This window comes from Blennius ocellaris, assembly GCF_963422515.1.
Source record: "Blennius ocellaris genome assembly, chromosome: 24".
NCBI lineage: Eukaryota > Metazoa > Chordata > Actinopteri > Blenniiformes > Blenniidae > Blennius > Blennius ocellaris.
This window is the reverse complement of record NC_137673.1, coordinates 12,242,496-12,267,580: the sequence shown is the minus strand read 5'-3', so window position 1 is coordinate 12,267,580 and position 25,085 is coordinate 12,242,496. Positions and strand designations below refer to the sequence as shown.

Sequence of the window (25,085 nt, the reverse complement as noted above, 5' to 3'; positions counted from 1 at the left end):
AAAAGAATCATGTTGATCTGTTGATGATCTAACAGAACATTTTGACTGTGTGTGTGTGTGTGTGTGTGTGTGTGTGTGTGTGTGTGTGTGTGTGTGTGTGTGTGTGTGTGTGTGTGTGTGTGTGTGTGTGTGTGTGTGTGTGTGTGTGTGTGTGTGTGTGTGTGTGTGTGTGTGTGTGTGTGTGTGTGTGTGTGTGTGTGTGTGTGTGTGTAGAGGTCAGAAGCTCAGACACACAGCAGGGTCTTCAGTATCCAGCAGGTTGTCTATGAAGAGTGACCGGTCCAAAGGTCTTCCACCAGACTTCAGAGGTGAACCTGGACCTTCAGACACAAAGTAAGAAACTCTTTGTTTCCTTTCATTTATTACAGAAAGTTTCCTCCTCTGAGTCTAAATCTGAAGTTTTGTTTCTGTTAAAATCGTTTCCTTTCATTTCCTCAAAACCAGAGTGAGAGAAGTTGTGCTCACTCCAACATTCACTTCCAGTATTTTAGTACAAGAGTACAAAGTGCAAACTCAGCAGCAAAGTGTGATCTTACACTCTTTCAAAAGTCCTATTTTCATCCTGAATATGCTGGTTTCAAAGTTTGAAGACAAGATTTTATAGTTGTCAGTGACTGGATGGTTTGGATGTTGGTTGAGAAGAAGTTCCAGAGTTGGAGGCTGAAGCTCTGGACCTCCTGATGTTCATCCAGGCTGGAGGTCAGTGAGGCTGAGAGAGGAGGTCAGAGAAGTACTGTGGACGTTAGTGAGAGGTGAAGGAGGAGGTGAGGTACAGAGGAGATCTATGAGGTACGGAGGGACGAGCTTCATGATTAACTATAATGTGTGGAAAAGAATTGTGAAGTGAAGGTGTTGAATTGAAGTCAGTGGAGGTTCTGGAGAAGCACCGTCATGTGAAGGATGGAAGGTGTTCTGATGATGGTTCCTACTGAAGAATTTGACACCACAAGGAGTTCATGGAGGATTTGAGAGGGAGACCAGAGAGAAGGAAACACATGGAGGGAACCAGTAACCAGGGCGTGGACCAGTGTGGAGATGCTGCTGGGTGAGAGGGAGGAGCAACAGTGGTTGATGTTAGCAGGGTGGAGATATGCTGACTCAGTGATTCTATTGATGTGGCTTTGAAATAACAGAGTACTGTGGAGGAAGACACCCAGACTCTTCACCCTGACTGGAGGGAAACAGAGGAGCTGTCGATGAGGGTGGAGAAACTAGGAGCTTTAATGGACCTGAATCACATGAGGAGAACCTCTTTATCACTGCTGAGTTTGATCAATCTGAAGTAGAACCAGGATTTGATGTCCTGTAGATCGTCACTGATGGAGGAGGGTGGAGGGTGGAGTTGGTTTGGTGGAGACGTAGAGCTGAGTGTCGTCTGCATAGCAAAGAAACTTCATGATGTATTTATGAGAAATATGGACAAGTGGAGGAGATGGACAATGAAGAAGGTGGGACCAAGTACAGAGCCCTGAGGAACACCAAAGGAGAGGGGGATGGGTGGATGTCAAAGATTTCAACTGAAGAACTTCAACTTTAAAGTTCCTCGACCAGAATCCACATGGAAAAATATCCAGTTTCAGTTGTTGATGTTCGTCTCACATATGTTGTTCATACATTTCTGGATATAATTCATCATGACACTCACACAAACACATCATTCCAGCATAGACACTTCAAGGAACTTACCAGTTTGTCGACCGCTTGCTGATTAACCATCAGTTTCACAACATTGAAGAATTTTCTCCTGGCTTGAATCTTCTTTCTCTGAGAAAGTCTGTCCTTTTATTTTGGGCTGAATCAGTCCAATGTTGATCATTTTGCTGGAGCTTCTGCGACATCATCTTTGATATCCCAGAAACCCATGAGGCAGATTTCCCAAGATGACATCAGTTAGGAAACACAAACTCAGTTTCATGGACACAAATGCTGGTTTGTTTGTACATATCAACGTTGGTGTGATCGATTTGGGAAACTGCAGGTTGGAAAAGAGTGCAAATGAGTGTTGATGGTCTTGTTTTGGTGTTTTTTGGTTGATTCTCTCTGCAGAAGGGATGTTTTATGAGAAGTAGAGTTTAAAGAGGTTTTCAGGTAGAGGAACTTTAAATGTGCAGCAGGAAGTGCTGATGAGGGCTGAGAATCAGTGTTTGTGTCAGGATTCATCATCACACCACACAGCAGCTTTAACTAACATGTCAACATGTTTCTGCAGCGTGAGCCAGCAGAGCTCCCAGGTTCTCCGTGGTGGCTCCGCCCCTCAGCAGCAAACACATCTGGACTCCATATTTATGGTGAGAACAAGTGTCCATTCAACACTTTACTGTCACATCATGAGACAGAAGAAGCTGTTGTGACTTCCAGCTGAAACATGAAACAGACACTCAGCTTATTAGATCCATTCAGGTCCAAAGTGAAACAGTCCAACCTTCATCCAGCTTCCAGTCTTCACTGATGCTTGAAGCTGTTTCTGCTGGATCCCACATGAAGTGTGATTTGGCTTCACACGTTGTCCATCCTGCTCTCTGCACTGGATTTACACTCACATCTCAATCTGGCTTCAGTTTCAGCTCAAAGTCAACTCCACATGTTTCTCTGTTCCAGCTGCTGGAGGACAACATGGTGACTTTCATGAAGAAGGAGCTGAAGAAGATGCAGATGTTCCTGAGTCCAGATTACCCAGCATGCTCAGGGAGTGAGAGGGAGGATGAGGATGAAGAGCAGAGGAGCAGCAGAGAGTCATTTCTGAGGATCACACTGGACTTCCTGAGGAGGATGAAGCAGGAGGAGCTGGCTCAGCGTCTGTGGAGCAGTAAGAGGATTTGATCTCATTTCACAGGATGGAGATGAAACCTGAAATGTTCTCAGCTGGAGCAGAAAGCAGTCAGAAACAGAGTCCGTCCAGAGAACAGAGGTCATTTCCAGGTCAGACACAGAAAGTGTGAAACAGGCAGGAAGTCCAAAACAAGCAGCAGAGTCCAAAAGCAGAGACGAGGAGACACAAAGAGAATTCCTGAACTCTGCTGTTCATGTGATGCAAACATGTGCATCAGACCAGAGGCTGTTTGGTCTCCACTGAGGAGCTGATGGAGCTGATGGAGGAGAAACATCTCCACTAACACACTGTCATCTTCACATTCAATGTCAAACACACTCAACTCATTCATGGTTTCTTCTTTTCAGGAACTGCTACTGGAGTCTGCCAACAGAAGGTGAAATGTGCCCTGAAGAAGAGGTTCCAGGTTGTGTTTGAGGGGGTCTCTAAAGCAGGAGACTCCACCCTCCTGAAGCAGATCTACACAGAGCTCCACATCACAGAGGGAGGGACTGCAGAGGTCAATGAGGAACATGAGGTCAGACAGATTGAAGCAGCATCCAGGAGAGCAGACAGAGCAGAAACCAGCATCAGACCAGGAGACCTCTTTAAAGCCTCACCTGGAAGATCTCCACCAATCAGAACAGTGCTGACAAAGGGAGTGGCTGGCATTGGGAAAACAGTCCTGACACACAAGTTCACTGTGGACTGGGCTGAAGACCAAAGCAACCAGGACGTCCACTTCACATTCCCATTCACCTTCAGAGAGCTGAATGTGCTGAAGGACAGGAAGTTCAGCTTGGTGGGACTTGTTCATCACTTCTTCACTCAAACCAAAGAAGCAGGACTCTGCAGCTTTGAAGACCTCCAGGTGGTCTTCATCTTTGACGGTCTGGATGAGTGTCGCCTCCCTCTGGACTTCCAGCACACTGAGATCCTGACTGATGTGACAGAGTCCACCTCAGTGGATGTGCTGCTGACAAACCTCATCAGGGGGAAACTGCTTCCCTCTGCTCGCCTCTGGATCACCACACGACCTGCAGCAGCCAATCACATCCCTCCTGACTGTGTCGGCATGGTGACGGAGGTCCGAGGGTTCACTGAGCCACAGACGGAGGAGTACTTCAGGAGGAGGTTCAGAGAGGAGCAGCAGGCCAGCAGGATCATCTCCCACATCAAGACCTCACGAAGCCTCCACATCATGTGCCACATCCCAGTCTTCTGCTGGATCACTGCTACAGTTCTGGAGGAGGTGTTGAAGAGCAGAGAGGGAGGAGAGCTGCCCAAGACCATGACTCAGATGTACATCCACCACCTGGTGGTCCAGGCCAAAGTCAAGAAGGCCAAGTATGATGGAGGAGCTGCCACAGATCCACACTGGAGTCCAGAGAGCAGGGAGATGATGGAGTCTCTGGGAAAACTGGCTTTTGAGGAGCTGCAGAAAGGAAACCTGATCTTCTATGAACCCGACCTGACAGAGTGTGGCATCGATCTCAGAGCAGCCTCAGTGTACTCTGGAATGTTCACACAGGTCTTTAGAGAGGAGCAAGGCCTGTACCAGGACAAGGTCTTCTGCTTCATCCATCTGAGCCTTCAGGAGTTTCTGGCTGCTCTTCATGTCCATCAGACCTTCATCAAGTCTGGAATCAACCTCCTGGATAAACAACAACAAACCTCCCGGTGGTCAAAAGTGTTGAAGAAGGAAGTTAATCTCCAGCATCTCCATCAGAGAGCAGTGGACGAGGCCTTGAAGAGTCCAAATGGACACCTGGACTTGTTCCTCCGCTTCCTCCTGGGTCTTTCACTGCAGACCAATCAGAGTCTCCTCCGAGGTCTGCTGACACAGACAGGAAGTAGCTCACAGACCAATCAGGAAACAGTCCAGTACATCAAGAAGAAGCTGAGTGAGAGTGTGTCTACAGAGAGAAGCATCAATCTGTTCCACTGTCTGAATGAACTGAACGACGGTTCTCTGGTGGAGGAGATCCAACAGTCCCTGACATCAGGACGTCTCTCCACTGGTAGACTGTCTCCTGCTCAGTGGTCAGCTCTGGTCTTCATCTTACTGTCATCAGAAGAAGATCTGAAGGAGTTTGACCTGAAGAAGTACTGTGCTTCAGAGGAGGCTCTTCTGAAGCTGCTGCCAGTGGTCAAAGCCTCCAACAAAGCTGTGTACGTGGTTCAGGAACAAAGATGTAGAACTGAGTCCATGACAAACATTGAACTGGTTTTCATTGTTGGTTCTTCTTCAGGTTGAGCTGCTGTGGTCTGTCAGAGAGAAGCTGTAGAGCTCTGTCCTCAGTCCTCAGCTCTCAGTCCTCCAGTCTGACACATCTGGACCTGAGTTTCAACAACCTGCAGGATTCAGGAGTGAAGCAGCTGTGTGCTGGCCTGGAGAGTCCTCACTGTAAACTGGAAGATCTCAGGTTCTGACATCATTGATCATTAATATCCACCACTCTCTGTTCTCCTGCTCACATCTCTAGAACATCAGTAGAACATGTCAGTAGAACACTGCAGCCTCTAGATAGTTTCTCCTCTATTAATCAGGAAGTAAAACAACAAAGTCAAGTTTCCAGGGTAAGTTCAGGTGTAGAGCAGCAGCTTTACTTCCTCCACTCACTGTGTTTGTGACGCTCCTTGTCACAGAGTTCTGCCTCACACTCTGACACGACACGACTCCTTTAAAAAGTAATTTAGTTACTTTACTGATTACCTTTAAGTGATTGTTTGTAATAGTAACTCAGTTAGATTACAAGTCACTTTTTAGTTACTTCCCCCCACGTCTCAAGTTAAAAAAGACTCAGTTAAAAACTCAGTTCTGATCACTGCCTGGCCTCCTGCTGATACATATTTAACCTTTGACCTTCATTCTCTGTTCTATTTATATCTGACTCACTTTTATTATCACATTTTTACTATTACTGATATTTATTTACCGGTGATGGAGTTGTAGTCTGTTGTTGCACTATTTATCTATTTATAGATTTATAGATTTGCTCTATTTGACCTTTTAATTATCCCCGTCGGGGACAAATAAAGTCTTTCATTGATTGATTGGAAAAGAAAAAAATACAAAAAGAGTTCAACATCTCTGCAGTTGTTATTGTTGCAATGAGTGACGCATCATATCGGGGTGATTATTGTGCATGACGGAGAAAGCTCTGATGACTCCGCCCACGCCGCGGTTGTACGATTGTAATGGAAAACCACCGAGGCTGAGTCGAGTAGAGGCAAGGCGAGTAAGGCTGAGTAGGAACTAGTGGAATAGCATAATTTATGACAAGTGACTGGGAATCAGAATATATAGACAACAATGTCAATAAATCTAAGAAAAGCAGAATTATTAAGAAATGTTTAACTATTAATGAAAAAACACAATAAAAAGATCAATTGATCAATGAAGGATTGAATTAATTCTGTCAAAAAGAAAAATGCAAGATACAGAGAATCTATAAAACACAAAACTAAAGAAGTTCCAAATAAATATGTGAAATATAAAAATAAATAAACTACTGAGAGAATTTTTTTAAATAAATGAGGAAAATAAATACAGTGAAATATAAGGAAACAAAAACAATCCCATTAAACACACATGGAATATATTAAAGAGTGTAAAGAGAAACACACAGAGACTTATCATTAGTAAGGAAGAAATCATAGAAATGAATCTTAAATGTAAAACCAAAACTTGTGATTGAGACTAAATGGACATGAAAACAGTCAAGAGGGTGAGAGTTTATCTCCAAACCACTGGCACACATCTGGAACCTTTGTCTTTCCAAACTGGACAATTTCCTCACTAAATGACTCAAATCAAGCTGAAGCACAAAACTAGAAACAAAGAAGATTTAACAAAGTACAGGCCAATATCTCTGCTCCCACAGTTCTGGAGTAAACAACCCAACAAACACCTAAATAATGAAAAACTATCCAGTCAATACCTTCAACCTTTGACCTTTATAAAAACCTCTGAAGCTTTTTTCTACTGTGGAATAACAGTCACTTAAATTCACAGGACTTACAGTCGTGCTGCCAGAGACTTCAGACGTCCTTTTGTCCACTAATTCATCAATCTTCCAGTGAAACTCATCAAAAGTCCAAAGCAGCTCTTCTGCCACTTGCTCTGACTTCCAGGGGCAATAAAATCCATCTCCTTCTTCACTCTCAATGACTTCAACATCACACTTTGTCCTCTAATCTCACTTCTTTCTCTCTTTATTCAGGTTGTGGGGCTGCAGTTTGTCAGAGATCAGCTGTTCTTCTGTGGTCTCAGCTCTGAAGTCCAACCCCTCCCTCCTGAAACATCTGAAACATCTGGACCTGAGTGGGAACCAGCTGCAGGATTCAGGAGTTGAGCAGCTGTGTGGTTTTCTGGAGAGTCCACTCTGTCGTCTGGAGACTCTAGAGTAAGACTCCATGTTTGAGTTTGTGTGCAGTGAAAGTTGTGTTCCACTAAAGGTCAGACATCAGGCTGATATGAGATGATCCACACTGAGGATCTCCATGAGAAACTGAGACTTTAGTCCTGTGACTGTGGCAGAGCCGTGTGGAGCTCCACATTTCAAAGCTTGGTAGAAGAACAAGGTGCTGCACTGGACAATTCACTGTCCAGCTCTGACAGGCTCCATGTTCACCTTCAGCTTTCAAAGCAGGCTGATCTCTCCTGGATGAAGAGTCACTGATCTCCCAGCTGGAGCTCCAAACTCTCACTCACTCTGCCATTGTTGCCCCCCTGACCCAGTGTGTGTCATGGAGGGTGACATTAAATCCTGTAGCAGGAAACAAAGAGGCAGACAGGTTGAGCTGGCGTTTGTCTCGGCTGCAGGATTTAATATGCAGCTGCCTCTGTGCAGCTTTGAGGCTCCTCCAATCAGTGGCGCCGCCAGGATTCAATACCATAGTCCACACAGACCCCCCCTCCCCCCAGCGTCTGCGTTGTGAGCGCCGGGGGGGGATTTTCCGTTCTGTGCACAGAGAAGATGGTGGTTGGCGAGCCCCGGGGGTGTGTACAGAAACACAGAGGAAAACAGCCCAGCAACACATTCTGCTGACGGCTCACCAGGAAGAGACAAAAGCAAACACCCCTTCAAAATAAATGTTCACACCTTCAAATAAACTGTAGGTGCAGTACGTACAGGACTCCGCCTGGGGGCTCCACTGCCTTCAATCACTATGCGCCCCCTGCTGGCCTTTTAGAGTAACACACTATTGCTGCTGCCTGGAAAGTCCAACTCTGTTTGAACCTTTTAGACTCTATGTGAGACACAGGAAGATCAAATATATCTATAGGAGTGTCTAGTTTTAATCACAGTGGACTTATTTAATTCATTGTTTTCACCCTGAACTGTAATTTAGTCCTATTAACATCTTTTAAATACACTTTAAATTGCTGCAGCGTTTTGTCCTCCTTTACACAAACTGGACTTGTTGTCTTGATGTCCAGCAAGCTTGGCTGTTGACTTGTCCTCCCACTGGACACTGCTTCTGTTTGCTGTCACATCAATTCAGCTCTCCAGAAGAACAAAGATCACATCAGTGACAATAATAAGCTCCTTCTTCTTTCACTTCCTCGGGGCTCCAACCTTCTTCAGAAGAAGAAATGAACAACAAGGATCAGTGTGATCAGTCTCTTCTGAATAAGATCAGCTGCTCATTTCAGCTCATGTAGCAGCCCAGCTCTCTAAAGTATTATTGTCTGAATTGAATTAGAGGAGCTGTGACTTAAAGGCTGGGGGGGTCGGGTTGGTGAGCAGCTAGTTACCACCAAGGTTTACCAGTAGGGGGCGACACTCAAATGACCCTTCTTATTAGAAGACCATGAGAAATATTCACACAGTTACTTAAAGGACCTTTAAAAAGCAAACAAATATTTATTTACAGTAAATCACACACTACAAATTAAAGGCTTTTTGTAAATGAACTGTGGAGTTAAACAACTATTTTAGAATGAATTTATATCAAACTAAACAACCCAACAAACACCTAAATAATGAAAAACTTCTTCACTCTCAATGACTTCAACATCACACTTTGTCCTCTAATCTCACTTCTTTCTCTCTTTATTCAGGTTGATTGACTGCAGTTTGTCAGAGATCAGCTGTTCTTCTGTGGCCTCAGCTCTGAAGTCCAACCCCTCCCTCCTGAAACATCTGAAACATCTGGACCTGAGTGGGAACCAGCTGCAGGATTCAGGAGTTGAGCAGCTGTGTGGTTTTCTGGAGAGTCCACTCTGTAGTCTGGAGACTCTGAGGTCAGTTGACTGTCTGTTACTGTTGTAGAAGGAGGAATGTTAGTGATGTGAGACTCTGGTCCTGCAGTGAGAGATGGACTGAGCTCAGCAGCTTCTTACTGATGTGTGTGGACATGAGGAGGAGTGTGAAGGTTGTGCTGACATGAGGATGATGAGTGTGATGATGAAGATCCACAACAACAGAACAGCTCATTGATCAGGACTCAGTAATGAGGAGCTGCTCATTTCTCCATCAACACATCTGATTGGTTCTCCTCATTCATTCTCATGCTTTCTCTCTTTATTCAGGTTGAGGGGCTGCAGGTTGTCAAAGATCAGCTGTTCTTCTCTGGCCTCAGCTCTGAAGTCCAACCCCTCCCACCTGAAGGAGCTCGACCTGCGTTACAACTGCCTTCAGTATCCAGATGTGGAGCAGCTGGTTGGTCTTCAGAAGAGTCCAGACTGCAGCCTACAGACTCTCAGGTCAGTAGATGTTGGAGTGAGTCCCTGCTGCTTCCAGCAGGTTTCTACTAAACACAGTTAGTGTGAGAACAAAGATCCAGTGTTGGACGTCTCAGTGAGGCTGTGAGAGGACAACGCTGAGCAGCTTCAGGATTGGACAGCAGAGGACACAGTCAGCCAATCAGAGGAGCCACAGGCTGGTTGTGTTGGTCTGACAGTGGTGGTCCTTCATGAGCTCTGAGCTGCTGCTGTGGACAGGACTGAAGTCCTGGCTGCTCCTCAGAGACTGTCCTCATGTCCTCTGTCCTCATGTCCTATGTCCTCTGACCTCTGTCCTCATGTCCTCTGACCTCTGTCCTCATGTCCTCTAACCTCTCTTCTCTCTGCAGCTACTGAGAGCAGAGAGGACGTTGTGTGTCCTGAAGGTCCACTGAGGACAGCAGAGCTTCATCCAGCAGTGAGCGACAGAGGAACCACCAGAAGATCTGCTGAGTGTCGGTGGTGCAGTGTGAAGAGCTGAGAGAGTCCAGCATCGAACCAGGGTTCCTCCTCCTCCTCCTCCTGCTCCTCCTCCTCCTCTTCCTCCTCCCCCTGCTCCTCCTCCTCCTACTCCTCCTCCTACTCCTCCTCCTCCTCCTCTTCATGTGTTGGTTCATTGGAAGCTGTAGAGATGTTTTGTTGTTAGTCTAAATTCTTTGTTGAGGTTTGAATCCCGTCCCCTCATGTTGGACCTTAACAAGTGTCCTTCAGAGGACAATGAGACTCTGGAACCTTCAAAGAGGGACCTGGTGTGTGTGGGACTTTTCCAGCTTGTGTAAAGTGGAGCAGGAGCTGGTCAACACTCCATCAAGCTGTTCTCCACCTTCACCTCCATCACCTGAGGACGTGTCCACAGCACAGAGAGTGGACAGAGCATGGACAGAGACCGTTGGTGTTCCAGTCACGTCTCATTGTGTCTTGGTCTTGACATGGAGGAACCTGGGTCATGGAGGAATTGACAGGACAGGATCATGGTGCAGTTTGCTGAAAACTAATTGATTTGAGTTTTTAGGAAATGTTCTGCCTGTACAGTAATATACAGTAATATAACGTACTGCGTGATTTAAGTGTGTAATTGTGAAAGATGTTGATGTTGTCGATGATCACGTCAATATGGACCACAGACAGTACAGTGTACACTGTTTTTAATAAATGAACATAAGCTGCACCCACCAGATTTAAAAAGACTATATATATTTGTACATATACAGTACAAACACTTGTGTATCAGTACATGTGTCCACGTTGTAACAGGGCATGAATTTCACTGTGGGATTGCAGGTTTTTTCTTCTTCTTTTTTAAAAAGAAACAAGTTTTAAACACTGCTTCCATGGTGGGTGACGGACTGGACTGGAGGGAAAGAGAGGGAGGGAGGGAGGGCAAGTGAATTACTACAAAAATACACAAACACTGAGGGTTTCATCTCAGGTCATAAAGTATTTGCTGGTTGTGATTGTGAGGAGAGGATTGGTCAGCCTGGAGCGCAGCCACAGAGTTCAGATTTACGTGATGTCCCTAAATGCATCATCCATGTATCTTCGGCATGAAGCTCGTTTACCTTTAAAAATCCATAAATTAGCATCATTGTTAAAGCCGCTGAGTTTAAAGAGTGTGAAAAAAAGTAGCGGCTGATAGTCCAGACATTAAGAAAGGTTCCGCTACGCGACATTTGGTAGAACAAAGTCCCACCGAGGCCAATTACATTTGCAGCATCATCTTATCAAAACCAATCACGATGCCTGCTCTATCTTTCAACTTCCAATCAAATGTCCCCGCGAGCAAACTGCAGTCCTGGATCATCTTTCGTTCAAGCAATCAGGAGACGGCGTCTTCAACGACCAATCATGGAGCTGCGCGGCGTGACATCATCAGAACCAATCACGGTGTCGGCTCTGTCTTTGGAGCTCTTTGCCGCTACCAACACAAGCTGCTCAGGTTGTGCAGCTCATCCAAGATGGAACATCAATGAGCTGTGGCAAGAAGGTTCACTGTGTCTCCCTGAACAGTGTCCAGAGCATGGAGGACATACCAGGAGACATGGAGGACATACCAGGAGACAGGCCAGGACACCAGGAGACATGGAGGGGGGGTAGGAGGGCAACAAGCCAGCAGCAGGACTGCTACCTCCTCCTTTGTGCAAGAAGGACCAGGAGGAGCTGCAAGAGCTGCAGAATGACCTCCAGCAGGACACTAATGTGATGTTTCTGCTCAAAGTGTCAGAAACACACTTCACCAGGGTGCTATGAGGAACCTCGTCCACAAGGGGGAGCTGTTCTTACAGCCCAACACCCTGCAGGGCCATTGGCATTTGCCAGAGAACACCAATATTGGCAGATTGGCCATTGGAGCCCTGAGTTCTTCACTGATGAGAAGGTTCTCACTGAGCACATGTGACAGACGAGACAGAGTCTGGAGACGCTGTGGAGAACGTTCTGCTGCAGGAACATCCTCCATCATGAGCCGTGGAGAACGTTCTGCTGCAGGAACATCCTCCATCATGAGTCGTGGAGAACGTTCTGCTGCAGGAACATCCTCCATCCTGAGCCGTGGAGAACGTTCTGCTGCAGGAACATCCTCCATCATGAGTCGTGGAGAACGTTCTGCTGCAGGAACATCCTCCATCCTGAGCCGTGGAGAACGTTCTGCCGGAGGAACATCCTCCATCATCGTGGAGAATGTTCTGCTGCAGGAACATCCTCCATCATGAGCCGTGGAGAACGTTCTGCTGCAGGAACATCCTCCATCATGAGTCGTGGAGAACGTTCTGCTGTAGGAACATCCTCCATCATGAGTCGTGGAGAACGTTCTGCTGCAGGAACATCCTCCATCATGAGTCGTGGAGAACGTTCTGCTGTAGGAACATCCTCCATCATGAGTCGTGGAGAACATTCTGCTGCAGGAACATCCTCCATCATGAGCCGTGGAGAACGTTCTGCTGCAAGAACATCCTCCAACATGAGCCGTGGAGAACGTTCTGCTGCCACTATCAAACAGTACCTGATAGTACTACTCCCACTGCCAAACAGTACCAGATAGTACTATTACCACTACCAAACAGTAGCAGATAGTACTACTACCACTACCAAACAGTACCAGATAGTACTACTACACTATCAAACAGTACCAGATAGTACTATTACACTACCAAACAGTACCAGATAGTACTATTACCACTACCAAACAGTAGCAGATAGTACTACTACCACTACCAAACAGTAGCAGATAGTACTACTACCACTACCAAACAGTACCAGATAGTACTACTACCACTACCAAACAGTACCAGAGAGTACTACTACACTACCAAACAGTACCAGATAGTACTACTACCACTACTAAAAAGTACCAGATAGTACTATTACCACTACCAAACAGTACCAGATAGTACTACTACCACTACTAAAAAGTACCAGATAGTACTATTACCACTACCAAACAGTACCAGATAGTACTACTACCACTACTAAAAAGTACCAGATAGTACCACTACACTATCAAACAGTACCAGATAGTACTATTACACTACCAAACAGTACCATATAGTACTATTACACTACCAAACAGTACCAGATAGTACTACTACACTACCAAACAGCACCAGATAGTACTATTACCACTACCAAACAGTACCAGATAGTACTACTACCACTACCAAACAGTACCAGAGAGTACTACTACACTACCAAACAGTACCAGATAGTACTATTACCACTACCAAACAGTACCAGATAGTACTACTACCACTACTAAAAAGTACCAGATAGTACTATTACCACTACCAAACAGTACCAGATAGTACTACTACCACTACTAAAAAGTACCAGATAGTACTATTACCACTACCAAACAGTACTAGATAGTACTACTACCACTACTAAAAAGTACCAGATAGTAGTACTACCACTACCAAACAGTACCAGATAGTACTACTACCACTACCAAACAGTACCAGATAGTACAACTACCACTACCAAACAGTACCAGATAGTACTACTACCACTACCAAACAGTACCAGGTGAATTGAGCCTTTCAGCCAAAACAAACTGAGGAATTTAGGGCTGGTCTTTGATCAGTCCACGTCACTGGAGCAACATTGTAGACAGCTGGTAAAAAACTGCTTTTTCCAGTTGTGTAACGTCTCCAAGCTCAGGTCCATGATGTCCAGAGAAGAGCTTGAAATGATTGTCCATGATGGTCTTGGCAGAACTTGTTGATGGTTCCATGTACCAGCTTTAAAACTTGTGATGACAACATTTTAGCAGCCATTGCCGTGACCCGGATTCGAACCGGGGTAGCTGCGGCCAAATCACAGAGTACTAACCACTATACCATCACAACACAGAGTACTAACCACTATACCATCACAACACAGAGTACTAACCACTATACCATCACGGCTCCTGGATGCACTGCTGGGATTTTGTCTTGGCCTCATTGGCGCCCTCCTCAGGTTGCTCCTCACACTCTTGTTGTCCTGCTGGTCCCTCAATCTGAAAGACCAGGATTTCTTTCAACCCTAATCCTAAAGGAGTTAAGGGAAGGTGTTAGGAGGCTTCCTAAAGGAGCTAAGGAAAGGAGTTAGTAGGCTCCTAAAGGAGTTAAGGTAAGGAGTTAGGAGGCTTCCTGAAGGAGCTAAGGAAAGGTGCTAGGATGCTCCTAAAAGAGTTAAGGAAAGGAGTTAGGAGGCTTCCTAAAGGAGTTAAGGAAAGGAGTTAGGAGGCTCCTAAAGAAGTTAAGAAAAGGAGTTAGGAGGCTCCTAAAGGAGTTAAGGAAAGGCAAGTACATTAGTGTGGCAGTCAGACTGCACTTTCACTTCATGATGTCATAATAAAGCGACGGCAGCACAAGTCTGCTGTGGTGAGGAAAGAACTACAAGTTTCCCAAATAGGACTATAAAAAGCAAACTTGTACATTATTGGTGATTGGTAAAATAAGGAGCTGCATTGGCCGGGAATTGAACCTGCGTGGCAGCGAGAATTGTAGCAGTGAAGAACCAATGCTCTCATGCTGACACATTCCCACCATGAGAGGTCATGTGATCAACTGCTGAGCTCAGTGGACTCATGTTACAGTATCTTCACCTATCAAAAGCTCATTTCTTCTGCTCACTGTTGCTGAGCTGGGAAGCTAAGCAGGGTCAGGCCTGGTTAGTATTGTGATGAGACATGGCAGTATCTCCTCGTTAGTATAGTGGTCAGTATCCCCGCCTGTCACGTGGGAGACCGGGGTTCAATTCCCCGACGGGGAGTTTGCTTCATGGTGTTTATTTACTGATAATCCTCAGGTTGAGGTCACAAAGGACCTTTCAGGCTTGACACTGACAGGTCCTGACAGAGTTCCTCCATGTTTTCTGGAGCCTGGATGGACCAGGTGAGCTCCATCAGCTGACCAGTCTCTGATTGCTGGTCAGTATTTGAGAGAGACTCACAACAAAGACACTCTGGAGCTTTATTCCAGTTTGAATTGAGAGACACCTGATTGACAACAGATGGAACAATCAACAGGTTTTCAGTGTATTTTCACTATAAAAAGGTCATTTCTTCGTGTCACTGATCCTTACGGCCATACCACCCTGAACACGCCTGATCTCATCTGATCTTGGAAGCTAAGCTGGTAGAAATCCTACACAAGGTTTTATAAATGAGGCCCCAGATCCAGATCAGATCCGTAATGTGATTTGTTAGAAACTTGTTAGAAAATGAAATGGAGTGAAAAGATTAGAACTGGGAGTTTTAACTTGAAACAGGTTTTTGTTCATCCTGTTCTCAGTTTCAATGATTGTTTATTCAGCTTCTTTTCCTTTGATTTCAATTCACACTTTGTGATATTTCATTAGAAGCAGTTAGTGTGGCCGAGCGGTCAAAGGTGCTGGATTAAGGCTCCAGTCTCTCAGGAGGTGTGGGTTCAAATCCCACCACTGCCACTTTCAGAGGTTTGGATGGATTTAGTTCCCCAAATCAGCAGTAAAGACACACTGCCATCAGTTCTGCTCCTGATATGCGGGATACTTGCTACACCCCCTGAAGCTTTAAAATAAACTGAATGTGTTAAAAAAAAAGACTCCTTTAGGAAGCCTCCTAGCACCTTTCCTTAACTCCTTCAACTTCTTTCAATGAATTACATAATGTTCAGAACAGGCCATTAGAACTTTTTTGGGTGTGCATAAGTTTACAAGCAAATTTGTGGCAGAAGGTGACATGGGATGGAAAGCTGCTGTTGAGTCGACGTCCTTCACTATTCTGTGAAATATACAGTGAAATGATATTAATGGTGAAAACAACACAGAATGTAAAAGTGAAGAACAGTGTATTCAATGCTTCTAGTCTTGATGGTAGAAGTCATCTCCACACAAATGACGGCACAAAAGCACAATAAACCTTAAACACAGAGACACACAGCAAGTGTTGTTGTGTTGATGTAATTTAAGAAGTAAAGCGTGAGTGATGGAATTCTGCAATCTCACAAACAATATCATGGAACCTTTGCTGGAAAATCCAAGATTGTGTCATCCAAGTATTAATATTCAAGAGAGAAACTGAACACCACACTGTAATCTGATTACATGTTGTACTTTGGAAATCAAATTCTGCTGTGAATCCCAAAATATTTTGCCTCTCAAATTGTCATGAAGCTGTTTTTGTTTTTCCAGTGACGTATCAGTGTCCGATTGCTTTCTAGTGGAATTCTACTGTCAGATTTCCAGAACTTTTTGATCTTCCATGAACAATAAGTAGCAACAACACGAGTGCTGGACCATGTGGACTGTAACACTTCCACTGGTTGGGTGTCTTAAGACCCAGAACCAGGTGGATGGAGAGTCTTCACTGCTTCTTGAGGAACTTTGAGTTAGCACAATGGAAACCAAGCTGATCCAGTGTCAAAACTTCACCTGTGTATAGTCCTGAAGAACTTTTTCTCCTGGCCGTAAACAATACTTCACACCCTTCGATAGCTCAGTTGGTAGAGCGGAGGACTGTAGTGGACAACATTGACATCCTTAGGTCGCTGGTTCAAATCCGGCTCGAAGGAGGAGTTTTCATAAAACTGAGTATGCAGGGTTTGGAAGAACAAGTTTTCTTTATGACATCATGGTTCAGCTGGAAAATCAAACTTCAGAGTCAAGACATCTGACCACAGTCCTCCAGACTTCAAAGGAAACTTTCTGATGTAATGAAATTAATCAATGATGCACTTTTAATGTGAGGATCCACCGTTGAAATCCAAAGGCTTTTCAGAAACATGAGTTAGAACAATGTAAACTATTGCTGTGTGTCTATTCCACTGGAATGTTTTCTCCCTGTGAGGAAACACACTTTACACCGTTCTATAGCTCAGTTGGTAGAGTGGATCCTGGATTCATTTGTCAGAATCACTCTGAGCCGATGTTCATTCAAGACTTTTGAGGCGTTACAATGGAAGGAAAGTCCTCCTCAGGACGACGTCAACCAGGTGGATGGAGAGTCTTCACAGGGAGTTGAGGAAGTATGAGTGAGAACAATGGATCCTATGGTGGTCCAGTACCAAGTACAGCGATTCTGATGTTAAGTTTCCATGTGTTCATGCAGAACCACCTGAGATGTGCTGAAATAGCTCAGCAGGGAGAGCGTTAGACTGAAGATCTAAAGGTCCCTGGTTCAATCCCGGGTTTCAGCAAAGACTACTGTAGTTTTCCTCCTCTCTCTTCATGAGCCTGACCTCACGAGGGTACGCCCACCTTCTGCTCATGTTATCTAATTGCAGTTATTTAAACACACATAGCCACTTTTTTGTACCTGAACTGCTAAGTTATGCCGCTAAACCACTTCCTCATGACCACCAGAGTTCTAACTGGATGTTCCAGTTTCCTTTCCTTCAAAGTGATGAATGAACCTCCTCTTTCCTTCACATGGAGGAACCAGGGGAGGAGGAACCAGGGGAGGAGGAGCCAGGGGAGGAGTATTTTCACCTATAAAAAGGTAATTTCTTCGTGTCACTGATCCTTACGGCCATACCACCCTGAACACGCCTGATCTCATCTGATCTTGGAAGCTAAGCTGGTAGAAATCCTACACAAGGTTTTATAAATGAGGCCCCAGATCCAGATCAGATCTGTAATGTGATTTGTTAGAAATTTGTTATAAAATGAAATGGAGTGAAAAGATTAGAACTGGGAGTTTTAACTTGAAACAGGTTGTTTGTTCAGCCTGTTCTCAGTTTCAATGATTATTTGTTCAGCTTCTTTTCCTTTGATTTCAATTCACACTTTATGATATTTCATTAGAAGCAGGTAGTGTGGCCGAGAGGTCCAAGGTGCTGGATTAAGGCTCCAGTCTCTCAGGAGGCGTGGGTTCAATTCCCACCACTGCCACTTTCAGAGGTTTGGATGGATTTAGTTCCTCATTCAGCAGTAAAGACGCACTGCCATCAGTTCTGCTCCTGATATGTTGGATACTTGCTCCACCCCAGTGGAGGAGGGTTTTGTGGGAACAGTGGCTGTGTTACTCCTTCTTCATTGAAGGATGAAAGAGAAACCACCAACTGAAGCTTGAAAATAAAGGGAATGTGTAAAAAAAAAAAATATATATATAGATATATGTTTAAATAACCAGTCAGAATTGGGAACCTAAAAAACACACACACACACACAGCAGTTCACAGGCTGCAAGCTGCGTGTGTGTGGGTAAATGTGTACATTTTCTGTCTTTTACAATCAGATTTTAGATTGGGTTTTTGTTTCATTTCAATCTCCTGTCTTTTTGTGCTCTTGAAGTTATAGGCCTTGTTTACACGACAACGCTTTCAAGTGGATACGAACTGTCATTGTGTTTCAGAAAAGTTTGGCGTCTCCACAGCAATGCAAATCTGTGGAAGTGGCTTTTTGTTTTTTTTACAGCAAATAAATAAAAGAGCTTTTGGAGTCAGACCGAAGTGAGTGTGGAGCGACTTCTCACTGAACGAGCATCAGGAGCGGCCTCTTCTTGTAGAATCCGTCCAGACGGCCCCGTTTACATGAAATAAAGTGATGGGATTGGTTTAGATATTGAGGTACTAGGAATATGGTTCAACGGCCTGCAGGTCGGCCTCAGTTCTCCTTACGCTCATTGGATGGCCGTCGCTAACAGCCAATCAGAATGGTTACACCAGTGGGGGGGTTTCCACAAACCTCCGTGTGGCGCTTGTGAAGCTTCATCAGACATGCAGCAGACGGTGTGCCAGACACAGGAGTGGGACCAGAGACTGTAGGACCATTCCTCACCTCGGGTGGACAACAAGTTGTCCCGGCTGAAGTGAGGGAACTTTGGTCTACCAGAGGTAAACGCCAGCGTCTGTGTTGTGCTCTGCTCCCCGTCTCTCTGGTTCAGTGTGTTGTAACTAGTAAATAAGTTACATTACAAGTTACTTTTTTAGTTACTTTCAACACCCGCGACACCCCCCCATCGTCTGAACATAAAAATGACAACTGATTTTACCAAAAACTGCTGATCCCTGCCTCAGGCACCTGCTGGTACATATTTAACCTTTGACCTTCATTCTTTGTTGTATTTATATCTGACTCATGTTTTTATTATCAGATTTTTACTATTACTGGTATTTCAGCACTGACTGCTCTATGCAAATTTAATTGCCCCCTCCAGGACAAATAAAGTCTTTCATTGATTGATTGATTGGGGCTTATTGCAATGTTAAGGTTTATTGATGACAATAGTTGGTTCCTATTCTTTTGTGTCACCTAAACGCACCGTTAGAGCAAGCTGGCCTGCTGACAGTGGAGAAGGGGGCGGGTCGAGTGAGCGTGCAGTGTCTGCATGCGCTGTGTCAGTTTGTCTTGTGACTCTACAATGGTAACACAGTGACTTGGACAAGTAACTTTAATCTGATTACTGGTTTGGAAATATTAACATGTTAGATTATTGGTTATTGTAAAGAGTAGTCATTAGAGAATAAGATATTACCTATTAACACGTTAATGACATCACTGCCCATGCCTTTGATCTGACACTGGCCTTGAGATGAAAGGGCAAGTGTCACATCACTGCCCATGCCTTTGATCTGACTCTTGCTTTGATTTGAAAGGGCAAGTGTCAGATCAAAGACAGATCAGTTTAGTGAACTCCTCTTCTCGCAGTGTGCTCTCCAATAGGCTTCAGAACATTGTTCCTGTAGACGAGACAGACGCTGCTCTATGACCTGCATGTGGCCTGAATGTGCAGCTTTTTTGGAGATTGTAGCTGAGTTTTAAATATTTGAAATTGTTTGAACTTTTTAAAATATTTCAACTTTTCTTCAGCCTAAAACTCCCTAAAATTCACTCCTTCACTTTGATCTTCTTCATTTTCCCTTCATCTTTCCCCCTCATTCATCCCCACCACTGTATTCTTTGCACGTGATTTTGTTTGTTTATGCTGGGTAACCAGTGAAGCGGCCATTTGTGTGAAACAGTGAACAGTGGTTATAAAAGACATACATGAATCAACGATAACTTACAAAATGTTAATTCCCATTGTATCAAGTACTAATAATAAACATAAAGTACAAATTCACCTAACAATAACATGAGAGGAAGGTGGGTGTACCCTCGTGAGGTCAGGCTCATGAAGAGAGAGGAGGAAAACTACAGTAGTCTTTGCTGAAACCCGGGATTGAACCAGGGACCTTTAGATCTCTGGGCTAACACTCTCCCAACTGAGCTATTTCAGCAGGCTATCTTTTTTGAACATGTGGAAACTTAACATCAGAATCACTGTACTTACTACTGGACCACCATAGGATCCATTGTTCTCACTCATACTTCCTCAACTCCCTGTGAAGACTCTCCATCCACCTGGTTGACGTCGTCCTGAGGAGGACTTTCCTTCCATTGTAACGCCTCAAAAGTCTTGAATGAACATCGGCTCAGAGTGATTCTGGCAAATGAATCCAGGATCCACTCTACCAACTGAGCTATAGAACGGTGTAAAGTGTGTTTCCTCACAGGGAGAAAATATTCCAGTGGAATAGACACACAGCAATAGTTTACATTGTTCTAACTCATGTTTCTGAAAAGCCTTTGGATTTCAACGGTGGATCCTCAGATTAAAAGTGCATCATTGATTCATTTCATCATTTCAGAAAGTTTCCTATGAAGCCTTGAGGACTGTGGTCAGATGTCTTGACTCTGTAGTTTGACTTTCCAGCTGAACCATGATGTCATAAAGTAAACTTGTTCTTATAAATCCTCCATACTCAGTTTTATGAAAAGGTCTACTTCAAGCTGGATTAGAACCAGCAACTGAAGGACGTCACTGTCGTTCACTACAGTCCTCTGTTCTACCAACTGAGCTATCGAAGGGTGTGAAGCGTTGTTTACGGCCAGGAGAAAATGTTCCCCAGGACGATAAACAGGTGAAGATTTGACACATTTGCAGATGATACAACCGTCATAGGGCTTATTGGCTCAAAAGATGTGTCGCATTATCGTGAGGAGGTGGAAAAGGTAGTCAAAGTATAGAAATCAACTTGCTTCTGAACACCTCAAAGACGTGTGAACTTGTCATGGACTTTCATCACAATAAGAATCAGACGCCAATTACCATCAACAATTCTGAGGTACAGATTGTTGAGGAATGTAAATTCTTGGGCGTGACTCTTTCTCATGACCTGAATTGGAGCTCAAACACCAGTAACATTGCTAAGAAAGCCAGACAGCGCCTCTTCTTTTCATGCAAGCTCCACGATTTCACTCAAAATACAAAGATTCTTTTAAACTTTTACTATTGTGTAATTGAGAGTATCTTAACGAATTTTATTACTGTGTGGTTTGGAAATCTCACTTCAGATCTGAGATCACAGTGTAGACAAGTGTCAGGGAGATCACAGTGTAGGTTGGTATCAGGGAGATCACATTGTAGACAGGTACCAGGGAGATCACAGTGCAGACAGGTATCAGGGAGATCCCAGTGTAGACAGGTATCAATGAGATCACAGTGTAGACAGGTATCAAGGAGATAACAGTGTAGACAGGTATCAGGGAGATCACAGTGTAGACAGGTATCAAGGAGATCATAGTGTAGAAAGGCATCAAGGAGATCACAGTGTAGACAAGTATCAAGGAGATCACAGTGTAGACAAGCATCAGGGAGACCACAGTGGAGACAAGTATCATGGAGATCACATTATCAAGGAGATCACAGTGTAGTCGGGTATAAGGGAGATCACAGTGTAGACGGGTATCAGGGAGATCACAGTGTAGTCGGGTATAAGGGAGATCACATTGTGTAGACGGGTATCAGGGAGATCACAGTGTAGACAGGTATCAAGGAGATCACAGTATAGACAGGTATCAGGGATATCACAGTGTAGACAGGTAACAGGGAGATCACAGTGTAGACAGGTATCAGGGAGATCACAGTGTAGACAGGTAACAGGGAGATCACAGTGTAGACAAGTATCAAGGAGATCACAGTGTAGACAGGTATAAGGTAGATCACAGTGTAGACAAGTATCAGGGAGATCACAGTGTGGACAAGTATCAGGGAGATCACAGTGGAGACAAGTATCAGGGAGATCACATTATCAAGGAGATCACAGTGTGGACAGGTATCAGGGAGATCACAGTGTAGATATGTATAAAGGATATTACAGTGTAGTCGGGTATAAGGGAGATCACAGTGTAGACAGGTATCAGGGATATCACAGTGTAGACAGGTAACAGGGAGATCACAGTGTAGACAGGTATCAGGGAGATCACAGTGTAGACAGGTAACAGGGAGATCACAGTGTAGACAGGTATCAAGGAGATCACAGTGTAGACAGGTATAAGGGAGATCACAGTGTGGACAAGTATCAGGGAGATCACAGTGTAGACAAGTATCAGGGAGATCACAGTGGAGACAAGTATCAGGGAGATCACATTATCAAGGAGATCACAGTGTGGACAGGTATGAGGGAGATCACAGTGTAGATATGTATAAAGGATTTTACAGTGTAGTCGGGTATAAGGGAGATCACAGTGTAGACAGGTAGCAGGGATATCACAGTGTAGACAGGTAGCAGGGATATCACAGTGTAGACAGGTATCAGGGAGATCACAGTGGAGACAGGTAGCAGGGAGATCACAGTGTAGACAGGTAACAGGGAGATCACAGTGTAGACAGGTATCAAGGAGATCACAGTGTAGACAGGTATAAGGGAGATCACAGTGTAGACAAGTATCAGGGAGATCACAGTGTAGACAAGTATCAGGGAGATCACAGTGGAGACAAGTATCAGGGAGATCACATTATCAAGGAGATCACAGTGTGGACAGGTATGAGGGAGATCACAGTGTAGATATGTATAAAGGATTTTACAGTATAGTCGGGTATAAGGGAGATCACAGTGTAGACAGGTAGCAGGGATATCACAGTGTAGACAGGTAGCAGGGATATCACAGTGTAGACAGGTATCAGGGAGATCACAGTGGAGACAGGTAGCAGGGATATCACAGTGTAGACAGGTAGCAGGGATATCACAGTGTAGACAGGTAGCAGGGATATCACAGTGTAGACAGGTATCAGGGAGATCACAGTGGAGACAGGTAGCAGGGATATCACAGTGTAGACAGGTAGCAGGGAGATCACAGTGTAGACAGGTATCAGGGAGATCACAGTGTAGACAGGTATAAGGGAGATCACAGTGTAGACAAGTATCAGGGAGATCACAGTGTGGACAAGTATCAGGGAGATCACAGTGGAGACAAGTATCAGGGAGATCACATTATCAAGGAGATCACAGTGTGGACAGGTATCAGGGAGATCACAGTGTAGATATGTATAAAGGATATTACAGTGTAGTCGGGTATAAGGGAGATCACAGTGTAGACAGGTAGCAGGGATATCACAGCGTAGACAGGTAGCAGGGATATCACAGTGTAGATATGTATAAAGGATATTACAGTGTAGTCGGGTATAAGGGAGATCACAGTGTAGACAGGTAGCAGGGATATCACAGTATAGACAGGTATCAGGGATATCACAGTGTAGACAGGTAACAGGGAGATCACAGTGTAGACAGGTATCAGGGAGATCACAGTGTAGACAGGTAACAGGGAGATCACAGTGTAGACAGGTATCAGGGAGATCACAATGTAGACAGGTAACAGGGAGATCACAGTGTAGACAGGTATCAAGGAGATCACAGTGTAGACAGGTATAAGGGAGATCACAGTGTAGACAAGTATCAGGGAGATCACAGTGTAGACAAGTATCAGGGAGATCACAGTGGAGACAAGTATCAGGGAGATCACATTATCAAGGAGATCACAGTGTGGACAGGTATGAGGGAGATCACAGTGTAGATATGTATAAAGGATTTTACAGTGTAGTCGGGTATAAGGGAGATCACAGTGTAGACAGGTAGCAGGGATATCACAGTGTAGACAGGTATCAGGGAGATCACAGTGGAGACAGGTAGCAGGGATATCACAGTGTAGACAGGTAGCAGGGATATCACAGTGTAGACAGGTATCAGGGAGATCACAGTGTAGACAGGTATCAGGGAGATCACAGTGTAGACAAGTATCAGGGAGATCACATTATCAAGGAGATCACAGTGTGGACAGGTATCAGGGAGATCACAGTGTAGATATGTATAAAGGATATTACAGTGTAGTCGGGTATAAGGGAGATCACAGTGTAGACAGGTAGCAGGGATATCACAGCGTAGACAGGTAGCAGGGATATCACAGTGTAGATATGTATAAAGGATATTACAGTGTAGTCGGGTATAAGGGAGATCACAGTGTAGACAGGTAGCAGGGATATCACAGTATAGACAGGTATCAGGGATATCACAGTGTAGACAGGTAACAGGGAGATCACAGTGTAGACAGGTATCAGGGAGATCACAGTGTAGACAGGTAACAGGGAGATCACAGTGTAGACAGGTATCAGGGAGATCACAGTGTAGACAGGTATCAAGGAGATCACAGTGTAGACAGGTATAAGGGAGATCACAGTGTAGACAAGTATCAGGGAGATCACAGTGTAGACAAGTATCAGGGAGATCACAGTGGAGACAAGTATCAGGGAGATCACATTATCAAGGAGATCACAGTGTGGACAGGTATGAGGGAGATCACAGTGTAGATATGTATAAAGGATTTTACAGTGTAGTCGGGTATAAGGGAGATCACAGTGTAGACAGGTAGCAGGGATATCACAGTGTAGACAGGTATCAGGGAGATCACAGTGGAGACAGGTAGCAGGGATATCACAGTGTAGACAGGCAGCAGGGAGATCACAGTGTAGACAGGTATCAGGGAGATCACAGTGTAGACAGGTATCAGGGAGATCACAGTGTAGACAGGTATCAGGGAGATCACAGTGTAGACAGGTACCAAGGAGATCACAGTGTAGATACGTATCAAGGAGATCACAGTGTAGACAGGTATCAGGGAGATCACAGTGTAGACAGGTATCAAGGAGATCAGCTGTGCAGTTAGAACATATGTTAGAGGAAGTGAGACCATCTTGAACATCTTTGTCCTGTAATGAACTAGTGAAGGACCTTGTATTGTCTGAGCTGTATATTGGTGTTTCTGCTC

The 25,085-nt window shown here is 44.6% G+C and overlaps 2 protein-coding genes across 3 annotated transcripts in view; one reads left to right on the top strand and one right to left on the bottom strand.

The window, feature by feature from the left end:
• Positions 1 to 10,710, top strand: part of LOC308147502 (NACHT, LRR and PYD domains-containing protein 3-like) — a 427,269-nt gene extending 416,559 nt beyond the window's left edge. The window contains exons 5-11 of one of the 2 annotated variants that reach the window (XM_080519696.1): positions 2,210 to 2,288; positions 2,599 to 2,806; positions 3,178 to 4,981; positions 5,062 to 5,235; positions 7,036 to 7,218; positions 8,880 to 9,062; positions 9,351 to 9,753. In XM_080519696.1, the coding sequence (XP_080375822.1) occupies positions 2,210 to 2,288; positions 2,599 to 2,806; positions 3,178 to 4,981; positions 5,062 to 5,235; positions 7,036 to 7,218; positions 8,880 to 9,062; positions 9,351 to 9,585 (2,866 nt within the window). In that variant the 3' untranslated portion in view covers positions 9,586 to 9,753. Of the gene's footprint in view, positions 1 to 2,209; positions 2,289 to 2,598; positions 2,807 to 3,177; positions 4,982 to 5,061; positions 5,236 to 7,035; positions 7,219 to 8,879; positions 9,063 to 9,350; positions 9,754 to 9,892 lie in introns of those variants that run through there. The other variant, XM_080519694.1, reaches the window with a different exon arrangement.
• The window catches only part of LOC308147500 (uncharacterized protein), a 1,504,609-nt gene that overhangs the window by 423,952 nt on the left and 1,055,572 nt on the right, over positions 1 to 25,085 (bottom strand).